This window comes from Meleagris gallopavo, chromosome 17 (assembly GCF_905368555.1).
Source record: "Meleagris gallopavo chromosome 17, MGAL_WU_HG_1.1, whole genome shotgun sequence".
NCBI classification, from domain to species: domain Eukaryota; kingdom Metazoa; phylum Chordata; class Aves; order Galliformes; family Phasianidae; genus Meleagris; species Meleagris gallopavo.
The window spans coordinates 3589983-3616288 of NC_139420.1; the positions used below are offsets into that span (position 1 = coordinate 3589983).

General features: G+C 37.7%; 1 protein-coding gene across 1 annotated transcript in view; it reads left to right on the forward strand.

Annotated features, from left to right (window-relative positions):
• The window catches only part of TMEM132D (transmembrane protein 132D), a 192928-nt gene that overhangs the window by 17128 nt on the left and 149494 nt on the right, over window positions 1–26306 (forward strand). The window contains exon 2 of the mRNA XM_031555950.2: window positions 22707–23595. Coding sequence (XP_031411810.1) covers window positions 22707–23595 — 889 coding nt within the window. The remainder of the gene's footprint in view (window positions 1–22706; window positions 23596–26306) is intronic.

The window sequence follows — 26306 nt, forward strand, 5'->3', positions numbered from 1 at the left end:
CACTTATCTGTCCTGCAAACTTACACAATGCTCAAAGAAGATTCTTTTGTGTTATTTTTCATATTCTTTGGAAAGGTTGAAATCAATTCAGATGGATTTATTAATGGCTCTCTTAATTAGTTTGTTAATGGCTATATCTGTACGTCTTATTATTCCCTGCTGGTTAGAGTATAACAATTATTGATCTCTGTGAGCTGTGCAAGGAAAAAATACATACAGATTTTTCTGTTAACAAAAGAAGCTTTTGAAGATAACTCATTCAGATTTTGAGAATGCATTTGTCTATGACTTATGAGTTATTAGTGCTAATGGGAGTCATGCATACAGTGGGAGTTAATCAGCTATTAACTTACATAGCAAGCTGTGGAGTATTGTAAATCTTTCCTGTCTATGTTACGGTGTGATCCATTTGTGTGACAAGCAGGATGAAGATGAAGTAATCATGTATCTTTCAGACACTGAAAGACAGCTGGGAGAGAACAGACACAGTAGGGCTTCCACGAAGATGAAAATTCTACCTTCCTACCAGTTAGGCTGTCTGCTTTGTACCTTCTGACAGCGATTTTTCTCTAGAATACTCCTTTAAACTTATTTGAGGAACCCTTCATTAAGTTGCATTCCTTTCGTCTGCATAAGGGAATTGTAAAACTCTGGCAGCCTTCCTGCACTTGTGTAAGTCAGTGTTGCATTGATCGATTAGTCCAAGAACAATGAGAACTTAAGTTCAGGACTTTGATTAATACACAACACATCTTTTATCTTCACTAGATTAGCATAATCGTTATAGTCTGCAAGTGTATTTTCACTCTTTCAGTATCCTTCTGTAGCAGTCAAGGAATTAATTACGCAAAGTGAGGAGATGATTATTTGCTAAGAATTTTGTTTTGGTTATTAAAATCACACTCTCCTGCTGAGCCTGCAGTAGAGCTTTGCCAAATGGCAGGAGTAAATCTATGACTTGGTGATGCAAACCTCTGAATAATGGTAGCTGATTATCTTTCTTGTTTAGAGATGAATTTCCTCTGTTATCTGGAGGAGACAAACAGCAGGGCAGAAAAAAAACAGACTCTGCCCACTGTTCTGGAAGTCTGTAGCTGTACAGGTTTGTTCCTGTTCCTATTGAAGATCTCACTTCAGTGGGAGCAGGACAGCTTTGTGAGAATAAGGCCTTGATCCAAGCAAGCAGTGAAGTGAGCATGAAGGAAGTAAAAGAACAATTTAAAACTTTGCTTAATGAAATTCTGCTTTTAAATACTCCTGTGTTTTGTGCTCTTTCATACCTAGTTGTTTTGCTCAGTGTGAAGTGGTTTGGGGTGAAGGTATGCAAGAGGGAAAGGGAAGGAGATGGAGGATAAATGTAACGGTTATTTTTCATTTGGAAAATTTCAATAGATAGAAATTATTTCATGACAGCTGTGCCATTCTCACTTAATTCCAAGCCTATACTTAAATTTCCCTGGTGAGGCCTTGCTCATTTGTATTTCTACAGGAATAACTTCAGTCTTGTTTGCTTTCCAGCGTTTCACAAGCCTTTATTGTAGGAACACAGATTACAGAGATGAGATATTCTGTTGAAGGACGCCAGAGGCAATCAAAAGGCTACTTGGCATAAGGAGAGATGACAGCATCCCTCCACACGTAGAATCATAGACACATCTGTGGAAAGAAATACTGTGAAGTTGTTAACTGATAGTTATGGGTTTGCTCTTCCTTGACTGTTACACAGAAAGGATTTTGTTAGGTAAGATGTCTTGGAATTTTACTGTGAATGAAGGGAATGTTCTGGCTATCTTTTTCTCTTCAATCACAAATCTAGGAGACATTGAAACTTAATGGTGTATCAGCCTTTGCTAAGCCATATTCCCTTTTCATACAACAGTAAGTGCACGAGGAGCAGTGTATTACGTGTATTACCAATGCCTTATCAAGAGTATTGTGGAAGATAACTGTTTGCACAGTGAGGGCTGTGTCACAGTGGGACTCAAAATACATTCATAATTGAAATAACAGTACTAGGAAGATGACACTAGAAGGGAACAAGAACTTCTTGAAACAATTTCATCTTCTAGTTCATGGCTCTGTGATGTGAGGAACATTTTAACTGAGGAGGAGCAGGCTGGTCGTGGCTACCATCGTCTGATGGAGTCCTCATAGGCCTTTGCAAAGTAAAAGGACTGACCTGCACTGTGCAAAACTTTGAAGGTATAAAAGCGTAAAACTTAGAGCTTGTTGTCATGAGCTGGAAAGTGTTTTGCTTTGCTAGACTTTGAAATATTGGAATGGCAGCATGGCAGTTGTTATGGCTTGCAGAGTGTTATACGTGCCCCTGTGCTATTTTTTTTTCCCCATCCTGCTCTGTCTTTACATATCACTTGTGCAATGTTCTCTTTGCATCAAAGATACGTGGTTATAAGGCACGTGCTCTGAACCTGTGTAAGCAGAAGCTTTCATTTGCTGTCTATCTTTAGGGCACACTTCATTTCACTTAGATAAATTATCATACATTTATCATTAGTTTGCAAGCTAGTAACATTAATATGAACAAATGCATGGCACACATCTTCATGAAGATTACTTTTAAATCATGTAAGAATTGTAACACATGCTTCTCCTTGTTTTATTTTTAATAGAGATATTTTCTGTTTCCATATATGTGCATGCAAATGTGAAGGAGTCACCACTGATCCTCCAGATTAGGAGGGGATTATGAGGGAAAACATAAAATGCCAATGACAGTAAAATCAACAACAACAGGACACATACAAAAGAACAAATAAGACAAAGTATAGGTAACATTGAAGACATTCCACCTGTGTGGAATGCTTCAGTCTTCACTGTCATTGCTATGTGTGTGTTTTTTGTTTGATTTGTGATGTGCTGAAACTGGAAAAATGGGTGTGTGATTGCAGCAGGGGTAGATAATCTGAAATGGCTTTTCTGTAGCTGATGGTAGGTACCAGTACTATACACTGAAGCCATGGGAAAGCTGCTGCAGAATATGCTGAAGTCTTTAGTTGGTAAATTTACTGCTTCTTGAGTATTAGTGAGGAGCAATGCAATCCTAAATAATTTTTTTCCTTTACTTTCATTTCTCTGTGAAGCTGCAAAGCATGTCTCCCTCCCACTGTTCATCTTACCCCTTACTTTGAGATTTTTCTCCAGATTCTTCTTCCTCAGAGAACATCTGAAGAGGGGTGGTAGCTCTGAACGTATGTCTTCTCTCTTGTACAATATTTGGGTTGTGGGATCTGCAAAACAGATTCAGGTCTTCTCCCTCTACAGGCTGTCTGTCCATCTGTATATCATGCATATTTTGCTCTTAAACAGAAAATCCCTTCTAACAGCTGTGATCATTCATGCATGAACACAGCGTTTCTTCCCATTTTACCAAAGGCTATTGTGAATATCCTACTGAAAATGTGCAGTAGTACTGATAGGTACGATTAAAAGCATGGTTTTATTTTGCTGCCACAGAACTGGCCATCTCATGGTATTTGATACTTCTCAGAAGTTATGGATTTAGCTATGAACCTCACTTTCATTTATTAAAAAAACTTTAAACTTAGGTGGTTGTGGAAGAAACTGAGCATATTTGAGTCTTTAAGGCTAATATCTGAAGACAAATAAAAAGAAATCCTTAATATTTGTGTCAGTTATTGCAACTCATACTTTGTGAGGCAGCTATAGCCTAAGTCTGTTTTTCTCCTATGAGATGCATTAACTCTTAAGCCTCTAAGGACTGAAATGTTAGAGCTACAGTTGTTTTCTTTGCAACTTGTTTTGGATTGGAGGTGTTCAAGAAGGACAATGGAAGTCTCTGCTGGTGGTTTAACTCCTTGTTTATTTTTCTGCAAGTTGATTTAGACAACAATATTTATTATAATGCCATCAGCATCCTCGAGTAAGGAGTGTTATAAGAACATATCATGTTATACTGTTTGGTTATTGACTTCATTTCTGGTCTGTGCAGACAAGAAGTGCTGTGAAAGATAACTACAAACTTGAAATTGCAAACAGTATGTGTATTTACTCCAAGTATTTATTTTCTTCCCAGGGACACCTGAGAGATTTTCTCAGTTTCTGTAGAATACTTTACTGCTTCTAAATATCTGGTGCTATGCTGGAGTCTTGGCTCTAATATCTTTCCTTCTGTGGATTCCCTGAATTGCATCTTTTTCTGCATTTATATCATTCTTATGTCTTTAACACAGATAAGAATGAGATGCATGACACTCAAGTAAGCTATGGAAGAATCAGGAAGACTTATGCTACAATTTTTCATACAGATCTTGCATAAACATGGATATCTCCTTCCCTTCCTTCACAAGTTTTCTGTCTAGTTAAAAAAAAAAAAAGACACAACAAAACAACTCAAACAAGGTTAAACCAAAATGCAATTGTTCAGATGCTTCATTCACTGACTATCAGCTTTCATAATCAGGCTCATTTATTCATTTTATGCAGTATTTTTAAGGCATTATGACACTGCAAAAGCATGTTTCTCCCAAATTTTGTCATAACAAACAAGCAACTTATTCTCTTGGCACAAATTTCTTCCCAGATCATGAAAGAATGATTAAACTGGATTTTTCTTCTAAATCCAGCTCTTATTTTTCTCTCCTGGGAGAAGAGCTGCTGAGCTTGAGCTAATGGATGACTGATTAGGAAGCAGTACAATATTTCTGCTATGAACTTATTTTGCTTTTAAGTACTTTTGTCTGAAAAGCATGCCTTTCTCCATAGCGAGGTGTAGTTGGAGAAGTGATTTTTTAAGAGAGAAAAGGTACTCCAGTGCCTGCATTGCCTTTTTGTTTAATCTAAAGCATTAGTGTAACTTACCCAGTCTCCTTTGAGTATTGTTCAAACATAGATACTATGAAATAAGCCTCACTACAAATCTATATTCTTACTAAATGGGGCTGGTTGTAATTTTACCTCTTTAAATACTGTAGATAACTGATAATATTTTCTTTTATTGAAAGGCATAAGGAAAGTTTCTTTTTATTTATGAGCATATTTTTCACTTCTGTGGTGCATCTTTTCTACACTTCTGGAGCATGCTCTCTACGCATTGTGTCTAATGTTTTAGTTGCACTAAGGTTAAAACTGCTGATGTTTTTACAGCTTTGTCTATCGTAGCTCCTGCAGACAGATGAAGCTAATTTGCTTGTATCTTGCTGTGGACTCTTAACTAGAATTCTGAAATCTAAAGACAGACATGATGAAAATTACAGGTAATTACAGTAAAATATCCAGCAGAGAATAAGAATTGGAAACCTGTTTTGAAACAGACAAACTAAAGATGTGGGGAAAAGAAAAAGTAATCCATGGAAAGTGGTTGAAAGCTAATATAAAATCACTTTTTTCATATGCTATCACAAAAAACTTTTCCATCATCTAGGCTTACCTCCAGGGTAATTGAATTGATGATCAGAGAAGAATTTTTTTGGAAATAAGAAACAGTCTGTGTCATAAAAGTCAAGCAAGATTTGACCCTTTGTACTGGATGTGGATCTGGTATAAGCCCCAGGAATTGATGCATTTTACACTTGGTTTATAAAAGGCCCCTCTTTTGTCCCCAGAACTTAAAACTGGATCTAATGCTTGGTTGTTTCAAAGAGCTAACTGGTGCAGAAAATTCTTTAAAAATTCTTTAATGTGAGGTATTATCATAAGGGCAAATAACACTGCCATACCAGATCTTCTCATTCTTTAATCCATGTCTTTGCTTACAGCATCGTGTTTTCTTGCTAGTGAGCCTGAGTCAGATAAGGCATAGAAGAAATGTTGGATGTGTTCCTTAATATTCAATTTTCTGACAATTTTATTGGCAAACTGACTTTCCAAAGGCTCGAGACTGTTGTTTTCCAAAATTACCTGAAGCAGTAATTTTACTCTTACTGAATATTAAAAACCACGTAGCATCTTCTAAGTACGTTCTTTAGTAGGTGATGAAATGACCTGAACATTTTAATAATCTCTGGAAAATTATTTTAATTTCCCCTTTTGTATGATTAATAATAGAGGAGATAGACACATGGATAGAGTCTACTTACTTTGTGGATTTATGTATATATGAAGTAATACGAAACTAGGATGGATAGGGAAACTAATAAGCAATCATTATGATGGGTTATAGTAAAAAAAAAAAAAAAATATATATATATAATCTCAACATTAAAAATCTTTAGTGTTTGGAATGTGAAATTTGTTTTTTTTACCTTTACAGCTTCAGTTAGTCACTACTGAAAATTGATGCCCAAGACAAAAGAGGCAAATTCTTTTGAATGGAATCTTTTGCTATATTATTCTAGAACACTTTGTCCATCCAGGGAATTTCCCATATGCTCTTTGTTCTCAGTAAGTACGCATCTCACTCAGGGAGAGTGCCACTACAAACCAACAGACTACTGTTGTCCTTAGGTTGGCTTTAGATTTCAATTTGACTTCCTTGGGGACACCACATTAGAGGAGTTAAGAATATTTGGAGTATTTCCAAAAATGCAGTCAACAAATTCCAATGGAAAAAAAGTGTTCGCAAATTAAACTGAATCAGAACTTCATTAAATCAATTACTTTTAAAACTCCAGGTAGTGTTTTGTAAATAACTACCAGAGAGTCACTCAAAGAGAAAGAAGCAGCAAAAATATATCACGGATATCTCTACCTCTGCATGAGCAATAAGGACAGCTTGCTTAAATGCTCCTTCACTAAGCCTGTGGACCATTGTTTTCAGTGTTCATTTATAAGCACAGCATTACTAATGTTCCTTGAGTTTTTGTTAATCACAGGTTTGCCAAATTCAAGATTTAAAATACAATTTGGTACATATCAATGCTTTAGTTTTGTTCTTAATTGTGGTCCAAAGACCAGACTGAGTCGCTCAAACTGCCTACTTCACAGCATGCAGCTTTCCAATATTTATTTAGTGCAAAGCTGTAGACCATACAAAGTAATCCCACTGCAATATCAGCTCACAAACAATTTTATAAAGCATCTTTAATGCAGAGTGTTACTGTACCCAGAGGTGTAGGAGAGCAGTATTAATGCAGGCATGATAGTTCTGAGTGTTCGTATGAGTCCTCAAGGAATAATAAACAGCTTGAAATAACAACCGACAAATTCTCCAGATGCTTTTTATCCATGTGTTGGCAACTGTGTTGATTCCAGATCAATGCAGGGTATTAAGACATTTATATGATTGAGCTAAAAAGCTGCCAGGTTGTACAAGCATCAAACTTGTATAAAACAGGAGACCTGAGTAAAGCCAATTGTATCCTATTCAGCAAATTCAGGAATAGAACTTGGTGGTAACATCAAAATCTTTCCAGTGACAGTATTTATTTTAATTTAGTATGTGTACTGGCAAAGCTCAAACATTTGTAAGTCTCTCAATTACTGGAATCCCAGTATTTGAATATTTTTCTGGTATAAAATGAGAGTCCTGGAAGTAAGGTGCAACTCATTCCTTAGACAACAGAATCACAAAGCCTTTATTTCACATGCAATCCCAACAGACTGCAGAGCATACCTGTCATAACAATTATTGGTTTTGACTCATGTTCCTGGATCAGCAAAACTGTATGTTTCTTACTGATGCCAAACTCTGGCATCATGGAGCTTTGGTGTGAAGCACTGAGTATACACAGTAGTTCTGTGACAATCAGTTGTTGTCTTGGCTTGTATCATGGAATGAAACCTAGACAAAGAAGCTGATCTGAAAATGAAGTTTTTTGGAAGCAATCTTAATTGGTTGCATGGACACTTGGATCACACTGTATTTTTTTTTTACTGCATGTGTCAAAATCATTGCATAAATTAAGTTGCATAAAATTAAGTTTCATTTGATTTTCTTGAAATTCTTCAATAATCACAAATCACAATAAATAATAAAAATCATAATAATAATAAAATCACAATAGCACAGCAGACTCAGCTAAGATATTGACACAGACCGCTATAAGAGGAAATCCTATAAAGTTCAACATCTATGGACTTTTACTTTAAATTAAAAAAAAATAATCAGAAAGCTCAAACTTATAAAATCTTATCAGAATCCTCAAATCCTGACTATGCCATTAAGCCTCTTCCTTTGTGGCATGATTTGCTTTCCCCTGTATTGGGTCTGTATGTAGCAATCCAGCGATATGTGGTCTAAATTAAGAAACTATGTATTGAAACCTAACGTATAAAACTATCTATGTAAGAATGTGCTTTGAAATCCAAGCAAACATCTGTCAGGCTGGAATTTCTCTATATGAGTGTTATTTTTGAAAACACAATGTTTTCAAGGCTCCATTGCTTAATGTGATTTTAGCCCCACCTGGGGATATACCATGGCAGTGGCATCGAGAAAACACTAAGAAAGTGTTCTGGTCCCATCTGTACGGTTGCCCAGCATGTCTTACACACTTGTAGTAGCCTCTCTTGAAAGTTCACCCAGAAGAGCTGCAAACCTGCTGGGTCTCAAAGATTTTCACAGGATTTTGGAAAGTCTTCATATATAAGCTGCATTTTCCTGAAATTATGTCTGCACCTATGGTGCTTAGAAGCTGTTCATCTTGGCCAGATATTCTTCTGGAAAATGGTAATAGGTATCTCTTGGGAAAACGCTGTGAAAAGATATTTTTTTCTTAATTATTTGTTCTTGCATAAGTAGATATAGAACCTTACTTTATTATGAAGTCATCAGGTGTATTTCAGAATGAGAGCAGTTTCTGGGTACTCATGAAAGTGCTCTCAGGTGTTTGAATTACATGTTTTACTTCAAATAATGTTTTGTGTGGGAGTATGTTGTTTATTTGCTGTCATCTGTTATTCTTCTGTTTAAAAACTTTTCCAGAAAGTTAGGAAACTTAAAAGTATTTCCTTGATTTTGTTGATCTAATTTTGTTTCTAGTTGCTTTTCCAATTGAAATCTGAAAGAGGTAATATTCATCAAAGAGACACAGAAAGAGAGAAAAAAACTTGAAGATTTTTCTGGCTTTTGTGCTCCAATCCAGATCAGTGGAAAATATTTTTCAAGTTGGATATTAGGTTTTTCATAACTTCCAGTCTTTCTGTTGAGTTATAGGAAACAACTTCTTCAGAACTGCTTTACAGAGTTTTAGCTAGGTAGTGCATAAAGAAAGCTTTCTGAATATTACCTTTGTAGTGATTTCTGCGGCCTTACTTCTGCAGTGTTACTTCTGTGGCAGATTTACTTGCACGCGTAATCTTGTTGGCTTAAATTTAATGCTGTGGGTAATACAAGTATTTGAGCAAACTAAAGATTTCCATCCCCCTTTTTTTTTTTTTTTTGAAAAAGATGTTAAACACAAACTGTTCCTTAAATATTTTTTCAGTGGCTCTTGCACCATTCAAGTTACACAGCTGTAAAATTCATTAGGACTCAATGATAAGGCCCATTAGGCAGATGCTGGCATTTTGGTTACCTTACCAAGTTGTGAAACATTCATTTACTATCTATGGTATTGTTAAAATCCGAATGGATCAGTGAAACCAAATACAGGATAAAAGATGGTTCAGATCTATGGATCTTTGCCAAAAAACTGCTTTGATTTATCTGCCTTAAGATCTTCCTGTGCTGCGTTTGTGGCTGAAACACAATGAGAGAGCTGTACTTTGGAGGTGATAATGAAGTCAGAGCACCTTTGACAGATTGCCACTGCATGCTGGCTTACGGTGGGCTTTATCCTTTTCATCTCTTGAATTTTTTCAACACGTGGATGGTGTATTTATCTACCTGTGCACCTTTATGTATGCTCTGGCTTTACTTTCTTAGTTAATTAGCCATGGTTTCTGTGGCAGAGTGCTAGCAACAGCAGAATCTGTGACAGGGATTCAAGCTTGCAGAGCACTCTACACAGCTACCAGAGTAATTTGTCCTGTTTCAAGCAGTCAGAGACAGTATCTCCACCCAGGATGGCATTTACCAGCATTCAGGAGCTTCTTTATTTAGTGGATCATTAAAGCATACTGCAGCTGATCATTTTGAAGACTGAATCTACTGTTGTAAGGGTGCTTCCATGTGTGAAGCTGGGAAACTAGGTGAGCTTTTGGGTTTAATTACTTCCTATTTGAAGCTGGGATTTTCTCTTGCCTCAGTGAGGATATGTGCTTGTAAATGTTCTAATATTTTCTTGATGTGCTAATTATTGCAGTTCAGGCCCTGTAGAATAAGACATAATGTGCATATCTCATTTTGGTGTGCCTTTATCAACTTCAATAGGGCAAAACAAATCTCAAATCTGTTGTTTCTTGAGTTCTGGCAGTACTTATAGTTCTGCCTTTAATTATTCTTCTTGTGTGTCTGTAAGTTACAGACTTCTTTATGCACCTGAACAGGATCTCCCAGAATCTGGTTCCATCTGCAAGTTCAGGCTGAGCATCAGTGGCATATATAATGAGGTAAAAATTGAAGTGCTAGATTGACTTCTACCATGTGCCTTTAACCTAGTGAAATTCACTGATCTTATATCTTGCTCCTATTTAGGAACTACTGTCTCAATGTTATGATGCCACAACTCACTTAGATAGTTTATACTTTATACAGTGATTGTTTTGATTTTCTGTACTGCTTATGTCTTGATGAGTCTTCCTATCACAAAATAAGAGATCAGAAGTAACAGCTTTGAAGTATTTGAATCTAGGCACATTGCTGATGATGAGTGAAGGTCCCTGAGAAGTGCATGACAGCTCTGTTTCCTGTTCTGCAGGTGAAAACCACTGCTGAGCTTGACATTGGGAATTTTATGCTGATTGCCTATGACATGTAGGCTCTTAGGGTAAAGAGAGGACCTCCATCAGTCTAGCAGCTTTCATACACATGTGTAAACTTGAAAGATTCTTAATGCCTAAAAGAGAAGAAAACACCACTGAAGTGTGAGGAAATCACAATAATCCGGTACCTTACTTCTCATGTAGCCTGGCTGACATCTGTTGAGCTACTCCCCAAGTAGTTCTCGACTTAAGTGTGGTGCATGTGATCTGATTCCAATTAAGGGCTGCTTTTCCAGCCTAAGGCAGGAAGTGAGCTTACCTCTTGGTATTCCCAGGAGTGTACTGACCATATTTTACTTGTACCCCTGCCACTCTGTCACAGTGAGATGAAAAGCGTTGTTTGTTCTTTACTCCCCTCCTCAGTGGCCAGGATAATGAATCTCCTGCAGACTGTCAATGTCTGCGTCCTCTCCACTCCTGCGAGACACTAAGAAAGATAAATGGCACTGTGTTATGACTGTGTAAGAATTCCAGTCATGATTTGTCTAGGTGGGCAGAGCAGCTCCTGGTGTTACCACCATCCTCCTGCAGATCCTATTTCAGCTGGACTTTGAACTTAGCTTCTGATGTCTAAACTGGAGCTCTACTCCCACAAATCTCAGATTAAGTGAAGTCTTTTATAATGTCTTTTCTTGCATGGTCATTTCTCATTACTGCCTATGTTAGAAGATAATGGATGCTGTAAATTCTCCTTTAAGAGCACCTGTGTTAGTGAGAAGCTGTGTCCCAGAAAATGAAATTCTTCCACTCTGTTAAACGTTCAAATTTCAGGCTGCAGAAACCTTCCAAGTAAAAGCTACTCAGTGCATGGTTCCTGTGTGAGCAAAGTGCTGTGTACTCAGAAGTCATGTTGTGTGGTTGCCTCTTCCTTAGGTAAACACGTAAAATAGATGTGCTAAATCTACTTTCTGGATATTCAAATCCTTTGTTATGCAACAGCTGCGAATCGTTCATGTGAATGGAAGTAGCTACTAGTTTAAGCTCACACCTTGGTTAGCAAATGTATAATTCTCAGAAAGGTAGAAATTCCAACAGCCCCTTCAAAATTTCTTGCTGATTTGAGTACTGTAAAGTTTTCTGAGGAAGACTAAAATATAAGTCATTAATTATTCTTTCACATAATTATGATACATTTAAATTCTTCATTTCTATTTTACCTACAGACAAAAAGGGGTGTTATATGTTAGTAAGTGCTCTTCTGCTTGCTCGTATCACTTCCATTTCTCTGCTTGGTCAGCACCATAGCTTGTGTTTAAGTTTGGCCTTTAGTTAAGAGGGATGTAAATAGTAATCTACTATTTGTTTTTTTCTATTGCTATGGAGTTTTTATTGGAGTAGAGAAATAGCTTGATTTTTATTCTATTTGCATGTAACTTTAATTATAAAAATATTGTTTGGTCTTCCTATTGGCATGGGAACATGTTGCAACATCAGCACAAAAGAAACTTTTCTCAGTAAGTTTCAAAAACTAGAGGAGGCATTGTAAGGAGTTGTACTTCTTTCAACACTGGGGTAACAGAAAGCAGACTAATGTTCACACTGACAAGAATCTCCTGTGCAAAGTTATAGCTTGAACAGTGATTTAATTATCATTGAAATTAAGAAATTAAGTATTTCTTATCACAATTATGATGGAGCATTTGTATGTACGTATGTACATCTACACTCTGGGAAGTTACACTCAGCAAATCCACCTAGTTTGACAAAGAGAAGAATATATCTGGCTTTTATTCTATGGTGGATTGTACAAAATCAATGTTAAGAATCACATAAATACTTCTGCACTACTTTGCAGCAGTCTGTTGTCACTCCAGATTGAAAAGGCAGTGGGCAGTACTGGACCTCCTCTGGTTGAATGCCAGATCCATCCTCTGATCAGAAGGTAGGTCGTACCTGAGAATACTGCTGCTCTGTCTGTCCCGATGAAGCTGAGTTTCTTTACAGTTCATATCAGGGCTTCAATTAATACCAAAAGGACCACAAGTTTTTATTTCTTTTTTGTTTAATCTTCTGATGAAATCATAGTATGGCCAGTTGAAAATAATTGTTGTTTTTTTTAGCACTGGATTAGGATTTAGTAAGGTGGAGCTGAAATAACTCTCTAGGGAGTTTATTCTCTTTAAATGCTTTGAGAACTAATTCTTCACCCTGAGCAGTGGTAAGATACCTCCTCTAGTCTTTCATCCCTTTAGTGAGTTTATGAGAATTTTTGGTCTTTGCTCTGTTGTTCCACACCCTTAAATAATGGGAAACCTTTCCTACTCAGGTCTCAATCAGCCTGCACACTAATTAAGCTAATTGGCAGAACTGTGATGCACTCCCTAATTACAGCTGCAGACTTCTTTTTTTTTTTTAAGAACAACCTTGCTGCAATTTTTCTTCCATTAAAAAAAAAAAAAAAAAAGCAAAACACCCCCCACCTCCCAAACTTTATCTGTTCCCTGTTAGGATTGCTAATATGTTTTCAGAAGAACTTGTTAAGTGGCTCCCTGTCTTCCTTGTGTTGCTGAGGCCTGTTACTACTATGCAAGTATGCCAGGTAGACAATTTCAAAGAATTTTTTCATGGAAGGATTTCTGGTGAATAACTCTGGGCAGAAAGTGGTGTCAGCAAAGGCATTACTGGAGTCCATCAAAGTATGAATACCGTAAGAAAAAAAGTTTATGAAAGACCCTCACAAACTAATTTAATCAAGAGCAGCCTTGGAATTTTGCTAGGTCATGCAATTAACTAAACCATCCCCTGGTGTGGGTTCTAATTAAGTACTGAGTTCCTCTGTGACCCCATCATCTTACCCAGCGATCTCACCTATCAGTTACAATAGCTCTGAAAGGACAACCTATTAGGTATTAGCTGCAAATCCTGCTGAAAGCAGGTTTATTCTCACTTTCTGGTCAGGGTTTAGTGCAGACAGGAGAAATCTCAGGATTTGAATTGAGCTTTTTGTAGTAACTGATAATGACATACTATTTGCATTTATAGAAAAGGCCTCAGTTGTTTTGGTTTATGAATTAGACTGACTTCATGTTCTGTTTGGTTTTCACTTTGTGTGGGGGAAAAATGTATCTTCTATTTTAATTTCATATTTCCTGTGGATTGTTGGTTTTATGCATAACCTTTTGCATCTAATATTATTTCAGCTGAGCTGCCTTGACTTATTTATAATCAGTCTCCAAGTGCAGTACCAGATCTAGTCTTCTTACGAAGAAGTAATTTCTTGCCTTGGGCCTTGTAACTAGAAGGGAATAATGCTTAAGCAGAGACACACATACAGGAAAGAAGACAATGACTTCTAACACTGTTGAAATGTCAGACCATGACCTTTAAAAAGACTGAAAGAAACCAGAGGGCATAAGCCCTAAGGGATGTTTCTGCATGAGCAAGAGTGGGAGTTGACTATTTTTGTATCTACAAGGAAAGGTGATATATTGCTACCCTCATTCATTTGGTCTATGGAATTTGTTACTGAAAACACATGTTCATAACCAGGGATCACATCGTGCCAGTCGTCTTTTCAAAGATTAGATCTGTATGTAACTACATAGGAAGACTCACAGTCATAATACATAAGTGTAATCTGAAACATTTCATGCTGAACTGCTGCAGCTACTTTAAAGCCTTGTAGTAATAGCAAGGCAGGATTTGAGTTATTTTTTACTGAGAAAGGGACTGCACTGCACACATGCAGCAGAGATGTAACATCAACCCAAAAAGACTGGCTCTGGAACTGTTCAGCACGCTGTCTGCTTGTGCTGCTAATTCTCATGGGATGGGATGTGATAAAGTTTTTGTTGGGAACGTTAATCTTATTTCTGTACAGCTGAGATTCTTTTCCACCAACTGTAAATATCCTCTCCCAAGATATCACCAATGAACCTTATCTGCCTTCCTTCTTCAGGCTGTGTTGTAAAATTATTTAACATACGCAAAGATCTTCAGTTTCAATGCTTATAGTCTCATTAATGCTACTTGCTACTTATCCAATTTGAAACCCTCAAGACTTAAATTTTGTATGTGGCATCTCTGTGAACCATATGTAATTTGGGAGAACACTTTTAATATGTCGTTTTAATATTTTTGCTTTCCTTCACTTTCAGTGGTTTGTCTTGGTTGATTTATTTCTGGATATTTCCTAAAGTGCCAGGCAATAAACGTCTGTACATTCCTGTGATTTGTTTGAGCAGTTTGAACCATTTTTCTGTGACTAGGAAGGGAATCTTACGTATCTGTAGGCTTTAGACATAGACATGCAAAGCCTAACTTAATTTTTAAACCAAGTATGGTACTATAAATTATAAATAATTTTGCATTTTCTATTCTGTCTTAATTATTCTTTTGTTGTCTTCCCAAGACAGATTTAATCCTTATTTTTGTTATCTAGTCACACAGTAGTTGAAAGTGGCTTGTGGATCATGGTAACTAGACATAGAAATATCTGCTCAGCTATTTATTCCATTTATCCAGTGATTTGATTATTATCCAAATAGGTCAATGAGAGATAGCTAACGTATTCAACCATGCTTTCTGAAGAATGGCTCCTCTCAAGCTCTAGAAGACTTGCCTTTATTACATGCTTAGGAGCTTAAAAAAAAACCTGATATCGCTTCTAGATGTCTGTTTCGTAGGAAGGCTTAAGGAATAGATTTCCCATGAAAGTTATTATGAAGATGGAGTTTAAGAAGAAAAGTTGAAGGCTTTGTATTTCAAATTTGTTCTATTTTTTATATAAAGTGTGTAAAATATATTTATATGAATACATTACTGTATTAATATTCATTCTTGAGGCCTTATTAGATTTTTTCCTTTCATGGTTTCTCTTCAATATTGATGGGGTATAAGAAAATTTCACTTCGAATTGACTTGAGATCATTGTTGTTTTTTTTTTTTTGAGTCAGTGTAGCTGGACAGCTGAAAAATAAATTATTCACATGAGTTTAGAGTAGAATATATAAAATTGCAGCATCAAGTCTATGAATTATTCCTACTGAATAAGATCTAGTGGTCAGTGCAAGTTCTAAATGCAACTTAATTTGGCTAATGCCCTTCTATTGGTTTTCCGCTCATCGAAAAATCCTACCATCTGTCTTACTCTACCTAGTAGATGCTGCTCTTTACTCTGAGGACATTCAATTAGAGGACCTCATCTTTCAATCTGTTATTTACAAGCAGTGATGGGAAGCATCAGTCATTTATACGACTCTAGAATCCATCTGGTACACACTTAACGTATACAGCAAGAAGTTTGCGTGAGGGCTTGCTCATACCCACACAAATGTAGATATTAAAAGTGAATTAAACTATCTTAAATGTGTATGTGGATTCACATGTGCAAATATGTACTGTGACAGTGGTGAGGATAATTATTTTGAATGCTCAGAGAACCAGGCTCTGAGAGCTTGCTATGACAGGGACTTCAATTTGTGCTCTTTGTAAATGTGAAGACCTGCTTGGCAGAAAACGTATCTGTAATTTGTTTTATATGTAGGATTGTTATTGTTTCTGAGCTTTCTATTGTGGGCTTTTCACCAGTTCCTCTGAAATCTTTTGTTCGAAGCTTCTCAGTGGGACTAGAATGCAAAACTATTCATGTCCGTGTAGCAGGGATTTTTAAGTATCCAGGATAATTACAGGGTAGAGAAAAATAATTTGGGCTCTCAGTGGTTCTTGTGCAGCTCCCCTGCAGTCTTCATTGCTGCTGAATTTCAAAGATCCTCTGTGTTTTCTGGGAGAAATATCCCTGCAATTAAATAGACAGAGTCCTCAGCTCCATGCCTCACAGCATCCTCCTTGGAGGAGTATGTCTGTGACACCAAGGGTATAACATTCCAATTTCCAGTCAGGCTTCAAAAAAACGAATATTTAGCTGAGGCAGATTTTAATATGACCTTTAAAATCTGCAAGGAGATGTGAAAGTGGCTTAAAATTGACAGAGCAAACTCCCAAAGAAGTGCTAAAGAAAACATTAGAGGGTTTATCAGGCAGGGGAAGGGAAAAAGTTCCAGTTTATCTTTCTATTTTTAGGTGTTTATGGAGTGTCAAATGCTGTAGCTTCTGTATCCTCATCAGCTTCTCTACAAACAACTTTTCCTTCCATCTCATACCTATTTAAAAGAGGATTTTAAAAGGTAGAATCTGTTTCTGAATAGAACTTCGGAGATTTGCATGAGCAAAGAACTTTTCCTAGGTTTGGTTAAATGAATATTAGATGAGGTCGTGGCCTTCAGAGTTTGCTTGCATTGGGAGAAAAATACTTTGGAGTTTGAAAAGATAATTTCAATTTTTTTTGAGAGAGATGTTAGCTCCCTGCTTATTTGACAAAGTTGGAAATAGTCAGGAATGTTCTCTTCCTACTGAGAACATACTGAAGTATGTTTAAGTTGCACTTTCTCTAGTGAGTATAAAATAGGTGTGTATTTAGTGAAACATCATTAGTTTTCTTAACATTCATGGAAATATACTGCACATGTCAGTAAAATAATATTTAAATGAGACTTACTGATCTTCCATTGCTAACATTAACTACTTCAGTTGTTGGCTTTACAAATTCAGTGTTAGACACAGAGCCTACAGCAAGATGTAGAGACCTAATATGGATTAACAAATTTAAAATGAATTTTAAATTTCCTCCTCTTTAAGAAAACTGATGGCTTTAGCACCTTCAAGAAAGCAGGAGAATGATCATCCAGAAGCCATGAATACCTCTGTGCTGCAGTTCACATTCAGCTAGGATTGGATTAGGACATACAGTCATGTTGGCCAGCAGCAGAAAGGGAGACCAACTACTGCCATTGAAAACTCTGGTCAGAGCCTGAGAAACCTTTAGAAGCAGTCTGTTTCAACAGCCTGTCTCTAGCTCTTCCACCACTAGGGTGCTGGGGCCCTTTGTTACAGTACCTAGACTTGTACTAAATCATTAAAGAGATTGTAATTTCATGACTTATTAAATGCATCAGAATCACAGAGAAGGCCAAGACCTGGTGTGTGTGTCAAGGTGGACCAGTGAGTTGCTGTAATCAACACGCAGAGGTGTGATGCCATCTTATGCTTCATGTCCTTTTGTTCCTTGTATCACATGCAGCTGATGGATTGGGGACACCTCTCTGTGATTATTGATATTTTGCATCTGGAGCTACGGAAAAGTCTTAGTTACTCATCCCTCAGTACTTACTGTGACTATTTTTTTTCTTATTGTAAACTTTGTGCTGTCCATCACTGCTTTGCCCTTTCATGTACAGGCTGACATCCGATCCTGTGTGAAAGTGTCATATCCTTTCATCTCAATATTTTTCTCTGTGATTATTACTTTGCTGCCTTTTCAGGTGGGAACTTTCCTTTGTTATGTGATTTCTCTCTGATCATTTTTGTATCATTTGGTAATATAAAGCTGTGTGTGTTCCTCTCTGGGCCTTTCTTTTTAAATGATTTTTTTTATCTGTCTGTCAATGTGAATAACAAAATAACTTCAGGATTTTTCATCTCTCACCTAGTAAATCTAGTCTGTCCAGACATCAATGATAAAGTTATGAAGGTTTCTACAAACTTCAGTAAAATGAGATACTCCAAGAACATATTGCCATCACACTGTACAGCTGTTGTCAAAAATCTTTTCTGACTGATAATCATATTTTATGAGCATGATAAATGTAGTGAGGGACCCAAAACTGAAAACGGTACTTTAGGTTCGATCTTAGTGGTGCTGAGTACAGAGGAACGACCACCTCCTTAGTCCTGCTGGCTGCATTATCTCTGATACAAGCCATAATGCTGTTAGCTTTCTTGGCCACCTGGTCCCACTCCTGGCTCATGGTCAGCCACCTGTCAAGCACTCCACATCTTTTTCTGCTGCACAGCTGTTCAGCCACTGCCCTAAGCCTGTAGAATTGTGGAGTATTAGATCAAAGACAAAATGCTAAGGCATTACATATGCAGGAGAGGAAAGACATTCAGAAGATTTGATGTCCAAAAGTAACTAAAATGTAGAATTTCTTTCTGAACTGGAAAGAACCACCTATCTCAATCTCAGAGACAGAGCAGTAAACTTCATATATTTTATTACCAGTTTGATCTTGTAGCTGGTAAGGCGGTTTTCCTAAGAAGTTATTCCCAGTAGTCATAAGAAAAAAGCAATTATTTTTTGTAAATAGTAACATTATATAATTGATTGGAAGAGTGTTTTATTTATCATAAATGTATGGTCATGGATTGAACAGTTTAGAAATAAAGTGTTAGGGTAATGAAATCCCAAGGATCTGACAATACAGAATGAAGTTAGTGGTCTGTCAGATTTCTTCAATTTTCAGAAGCCATGGTCAATAACATTGCAGTAAAACTGAGCTATGAATAGTGATTTTGTCATTGACCGAAAGCTGCTGTTACATGATATTAAAGAAATAAAGATTTAAGATTTTTTAGCCAGACTGCAGTACAAAGTTAATAGCCTAATCAAGGAAGTAGTCTGAACTCTTGGAGGATAAATGCAGCATGTTTACAGTGTCATGTTCAGGGATATATCACATGTACAAGCCTTGGATGTGAGGGAGAAGACTGAATGTGCTGCTGTTTTCTTGGGTTTTTTAAACTTCAATGATCTGCAAGGAATTTGCTTCTTCCGTCAATGACAAGTAGTTTTTAAACAGCATCAGTCAGTAAAGATTTACTAAAGAGAAAGGAAAGAAATCCACCATTCTACAGCATCCCATCCCAGGTGGCCCCTGATTGAAATCCTCAACAAACCATTCACAGCATGAGAGATCAAATACAGATGTAGTTTTAAGGGGTTGAGAAATAATAGCTCCTGGCATAAGTGTCGCATCAGAATTGGGTTGTATTGGCTTGTTTCAAAGTGTTGCGGTTCATCTGGAACCAGAGTACTGCAACACCAGTCCATAAGTTCAGTGGATATTCAGCAGACTGAGCAGCCAAGTCATGCATTCCCAGGGCAGGGTCAGTCCCTTGAGTTCAGTAATGCTGCGCAGCAGCAGTCCCTCAGGACCCAACACTGGAAGAATCTTTTTTTCCCCTACGATGTCTCAGCTTGAGAAACTGATCTTATAGCTTGCCACAACTAATGAATTCCAAGTTGTGTGAACTGCATCTGAATGCTGGGAATCTATACTACTGAACTCCTTGAAGGCTGTTCCGACCTGCTACCACTGATTATTTATTTATTTTCCCCCTGGGTTATCCCTGTGGATTTGTAATTATGATGTTGTAGGCTTGATGTAGTACATAGGGTAAATGGTGTAACTGAAAATTTTGAATCTGGGTCTCATCTGAAAACGTACCAAATTGTAATCTTCTGCAATTTTTCCTTTTTGCTGCAAACATGCATAATGTGTACAGAAATTGCCATGGTTGCAATCAAGGACTCTGGTAGTTCTTCTGTTTAATTTCCTATCCTTCAGAATCCTTAATAAACTCTCATGGTCAAAATCCAGATGGTACATCAGAACTCAGTGTAGTTTTTTTGAGCATTTTTTTCTGTTTGTGTTGATTATAACTCTTCCTAGATAAAGTGTAAAATTGTTTGAATGTTTGGCCTTTGGCTGTTTGGAAAGCTGCTGTCAGCTTCCAGCATGAATATGAATTCATTGCACAGTGACAGCTTGCTGGTAGGGCAAAGCACAGCCACGAGCAGTCCAGTTTGCAGTTGCCCAGGAGTTGAAAAACAAATGGACCCTTCTCAATCTGGTGGGACTGTTTCTTTTTTCATTAAGCACTTCTTCTATTCTGAACAGTCATTGATTTACAAACTCTGTGGAACACTGTCCTGTGGAGATGGGGAATATTGAGGGAAGATTTTTAATCCCTTAGGTAATTAAGCTTTAAAATAAATGATTAAAAAATTATGAGGCGAAACACTCTGTTAGTTTTAATATAAAAATAATGTACTTCTCCCTGTGGAATGCAAGGGAGGGAGCTGCAATCAAAATAAGGGCAATAAAAAATTGAATACCCTGAGCTTTTTTCCTCTAAGTTGCCTCCTTGATGCCTCACTGTGTTTAATGGTGCTTTGCCAAGCTGTTGGGAGGAGGACAAAATGAGCATGGAATTTATAAATGGGACATTAGATGGAGGAATGATGTTATGGGCTGGATGATATGAGGAAGTACAACAGCAGAACAGATTTTGCCTTAGGGCTGGATAGAAGAGATGCATCTCTGCAACTCCAAATACTAGCAAAGCCATTTAGAGTTGTTAGATCTTTGTTGGGTGATTGTTTAGGAGAAGGTCTTTAAAAACTTCAGCTGCTGTCACTCAGTGGAGTGTCTGGAGAAAGTGGAAGCCAAGTGATAGGAAGATCAAGGCTAGAGTAAAGGGGTGGTTTTGTATCCAAAAAATTGCTGCGGTTTACTCTTAGAAGAGGAAAAGTTTTAGGTTTCAAAACAGTTCTAATGTTCCTGCTCTTATCTGAGCGAGATCTGCATTGGCTGCTTTGTTGTGGAGGTACCCTGGTGATGGGGAGCAGCAGCACGGCTTCCTCTGCCCTCATCTCCTGCAAAGGCAAATTTCCTTCTCAGGTCATCCTGCCTGTGGGTGAAGAAGATGGTTGTTGCTCTGAGCAGCATTTTCCAGTTTGTTTTTGGTAAACAGTCTGAAACCAGTTTTTAAAGAATACCTTCCCATAGGATCTGAAGGTAACAAGTCTCATCGAGCACATTTGAGCCATTTTACAGTGAATTGTAGCACTCTCAAAAGAGAGATTGGTAGTTAGAAAAAGTTGTTATCAGATTAGGCTGCTGCACTTCCTAACTGGGCAATAAATATTTAGGTCAGATTCCCAACAAATAATAAGGGCTAATAAAGCATCTGTGGAGTACACCTTGGGAAATTGGGTTACTTTTGGAAGTCATCCATGTAAACCTTTTGTCATTTTTCTGAATAAGTTTACGGATTTGAATTTACTGTGGAAAAATAATGCAATTTATAGCAGAATTGGACTGTGAAGACATGAGCATGAAGGTCAGATGTTCAAACAGGGAAGGTCGTATTGTATTTACATCTGTATTTTTTAACAGTGTATGTCTTTGCTCTTTGGGACTGACAGTTCTGAGAAAGAATGGAGAGTTGATTCTTTAATATGATAGCCTGCCTCAGGTAATTGCTTGGTGGCACAGTTAAAATAGATGCCTCACAGTGAGAGGCTCAGTGTCATTGAAAACGTTCTTTCCATGTGCAGTGGTGTACAACCTACAGATAATGCATTTGTATTAAGGAACAATGTAAGGTTGGGCAACAGCAGTGATATGAGGCTTGATGATTATTTACTAGAGGAAAAAAAAAAAAAAGCACCCTTTTTCATTAATGCAGTTAAACAGAAGGGGCCATAAATGGGGTGCAACTAAATAAAACTCCTTTTGAAATCTTGTAGTACCGGAGTATTGTAACAGAGCTTTTGTGCACTGGTTATTGTGCTAATTATTCTCCAGAAAAAATTCACTTTTGTGCAGGAAGTCACTTGATGACCATGCATTGCTTGACGCAGCTGCGTGGAGTCTAAGTGTTCCATGTGTACCATTTGATATAAAATCATGATGTTGATTGCAGGTGCAGCTTGCTGTATGATCAAACCTTTTTTTAAATGTGCTTGTGCAGTGGTCTTATGCTGTAATTGCTGACTGGGTGATTTTGCTCTCCAATAAGAAACGTATATTGCAAGTGAGGATGTGACCTTTGGCATGAGTAAACCTATACAAGCTACTCTTTTTATCTATCTGCCATATAGAACGTAGAAAACCCTACTGCTTTCCAAGCAAGCTGGATAAATCACTATTTACCTGGGCTACTTCTGCATGAGTTGATAATGCTTATGATTGCCACTAGTACCACCTACATTGTTGTCAAGCCTCGATTAAAGTCAGGTAGGTTATGTCACAGTATGACTTGAAGATTTGATCTTTTAAACTTTCCTTTCCTTTCAACAGTGACTGAGAGTCGAGGGATCCTGGAAAGCATACAGAGGTTTTCTTTACTGCCAACTTACTTGCCTGTGACATATCGTATCCACAATGCAGATGTTTCCTTCTTTCTTAAGGAAGCCAACCAGGATATTATGAGGAATTCTAGCTTGCAGTCGCGAGTGGAGTCATTTCTCATCTACAAATCCAAGAGGCCACCTGTGCTAAATGCCAGCTATGGACCTTTTTCCATTGAACAAATAGTGCCCCAGGACTTAATGTTGTCTTCAAATCCATTTGAATCAACCAACAAGTTCTCATTTAATTGGAAACTTAAGGCCTTCATAATGAGTGACAAAATCTACCCTAGCAAGCCCAAAGTCCAGGTCCTGTTCTACATTGTGGGCAGGGACTGGGATGACTATAGCACGACAGAGAGGCTGCCCTGCCTGCGGGTGTTCGCCTTCCGAGAGACGCGGGAAGTCAGAGGCAGCTGCAGGCTGAAGGGGGACCTGGGGCTGTGTGTGGCAGAGCTGGAACTGCTGCCAGGCTGGTTTAATCCTCCCACCGTTGTAGCTGGCCGTAAGAAATCAATGGAGCATTCTGAAGGCAGTCCTGTGGAGCTGTACTATGCTATACAACCAGGAGATGAGAAAGGGGAATGCACCAAGGAAGATGTTAGGAAAAGTAATGGGATCCGACCAGGGCGCAATGACATTGATGAGTCGGGACCTCCCTTGCAGAGGATTGGAAGTGTTTTCCTTTACCAGACACATGCTGTCCCTTCCTTAAATGAAATGAGGTTGGATAATAATATTGCCATTTGGTATGCACCAAAGACTGTCAAGCAAGGTGACATCTTGACTTTCCTTGTATCTATTGCTAAAAATTCAACAGAAGATCAATTCACACTGAGGTAAGGCTATTTTTTCTTCTGTATCTTTCCATTTTTTTTTTCCTACTCCTGGTACGGGATGTCACTTCCTCAGGTATGAATTTCACCAAAGTTCTTCAATTACTTCTCAATAGAAACTGAATTACAGTTGGTTGACTTGATTCTCTGTGTACTGTTCAGTCTAATACTGTATGAATTGTTGAGATGTGATCTCTTTCAGTGTGAAAGGACAATTTCAACAAAAGGCCTTGGAATACTACTTATAAAAATGTTAAATTAGTAGACCTGAGACCCATTTATGTGCTAATAGGAGATAATACGTAAATTCTCCTGAACTGACGTTTGTGGTAATCCTAATCTCTCACTGAACTCGTGTTGAAATTAGTAAAGCTCAAATCCACAAAGGTATTTATAGGAATTGAACAAAAATTAGGCATCTGAGCAGGATTTATATGCTTAAATACCTCCCCACAGCTTGTTGTAGACCTGTCTCTGTTTCATACTTCAGAAACTCAAGCATGCTACTACTGACATACAAAGACCAAGTCTGAAAATGAAAAATACCTGCTTTGAGTATAACTTCGAATTTACACTCAAAGTGCCACTTTCCAAGGTTTGGAATGTTAGTGGGAAGTTCACTGTAACTGCTGATATAATCCAAGAACAAACATATCCAAAATAATCCAAGAACAAAGGCTGTCAGGCTATATATACTCTGGTAAACTGAGAGTAATTGTGCATTACATGCAAGTGAGACTGCCTGGTTGTCTTTTCAAGTCTGAGGCTCTGCATGCCAGCACTGTTGTGTATCTGAGAGTGACGTGGAAGCATAGTGGGTGCAGAGCTGGTTTCTTTCTCTTAGCCTTTACAGGCGAGTCACAGCAGCTCTGTCAGAAGTGGAGCTGTGTTGTACTGTGGTTACTGAGATAGACTGCCATGCCCTGAGTGTTTGTTTTGGAAATGAGCATTGTTGCCAAGGTTCCCAATGGCTCACAAACTTGCTTCCCGAAGAGGAGGTGCCTCATAAACACAGGAAGCTCATTGCTCCCTTTTACAAATGTCACAGGTACACTGCAGGTGGTGGCTGTGAAGGATGCTGGAAGTGCTGGGTGCCTTCACCTAAGGAATCAGCTCCTACTCTGACTTGAGACAAAATACACTCTCTTTCCTCTGGTGTTTATACATCTGTCTCTTTTCACCTAGATGTTTCAGGGCTCAATCTTTTCATTCTTAAAATTTTTTGGGCGGGTGATTTGTATGGGTTTTCTGGAGAAAGTGATTTGCTATATAAATCAGGTCATTTTTTCCTTTATAAATATGTGATATATAAAACAAATAACCACAGCGCTTGGTGGCTGATTTGAGGACAGTTATTTTCTCTTCATCTGGTAGAGGATAAACGCCAGGAGGATATCCACTCTCTTTACCATAGCAGATTTTCATTTTGAGTCAGTCTGTCAAAGGTTCAGGTTGCTGTGAGTGACTGGTTTCAAAACACACAATCTGAATTCCTTGGAGTTTGTAAATGTTCAGGGACATCTTTCTAGCTTTCTGTATACTAGTGACTTTAAAAGGATACAATTTCAAACACACATGGAGACTGCTATTACATTTGAAGATGCATTTAAACATAAATATTAAAAAACTTTTCTATCTCAGGGAAATAAGGTTAAAAAATCTTCAGTGGCTCAGACACCATGAATTCAGTGTCTTAGAAATCTGACTTCAAAGCCATCTGTATTTCTGTGAACTGTGATCAGTTAAAAGTAGAGGTGGTTTATAACTACAATAATTTTAGTGTATGTAGGTTTATAAAATTTTCAAAAATCTTGTTTAAATGGGGATGAAAATAGAATACCAACCTTCTAAATAAATGCTTCTAATGTTTATTTTCTGAAAGAAATTTTTGATTTTTTGGTTTTAAGATTCTGGCTATTTCCAAGTTCAGTGCTCCCAGGCTGGGAAGAGAACCTCAGGAATGAAGGGGAATCTTGCTAGATCCTTAGTTTGCAAAGAACAACATAAGTGATGTTATATCTGGTGAATATATACAAGAGGCTAAGAGGCTCACTGCCAGCCATTACTATATGATGAAGACATTGGATTTCACCTAGGAGACATAGATTTAGTACTCAATACGCCAAAAGCTTCCAGTGTGATTTTAGGCAAGTTAGTTAATCTCTCTGCCTCCTCTTTTTGCTCTTCTCTAACCTAGTGATGCTGGTGATAGTGACTGCTCCATGCCGTGACCTCTGTCTGCAGCTGCAGTACAGCAGAGCTGCTTGGGCACACAGTGTGTGCATGGTGATAAATACTGGTCGTCTTCATGTTTGCTGCTCCTATGCTGCAAATATCAATAGTGTGAGAACATGCTGCATCTACTTGGTCTTTTATGGTGCTGATCTCTCTCATAAAGGAAAGGAAAGCAAAGATTTTTCCCCATAATGTAACTTTTATGAGAAAATTGTACTAGTATTAATCTTTATTTTGAAACTGTCTCTTACATTTAGGAGTCCTAGCCTGAGTGGCAGCAAGACTTGGCAACTGTATTCATAAAGCAAGGCCAAGGGCTGCTGGCAAAATGCTTTTACCATTGCTTTTGCTCCATTGGACTGGAAATCATGACTTGAACAGATGGAAAATATAGGATGCACAGGTCAAAAAAGAAGCAACAGTAAGTTGCAACCACAAGTAAAAAATAAATGAATACACAACTACTGAAAATTCTTCGT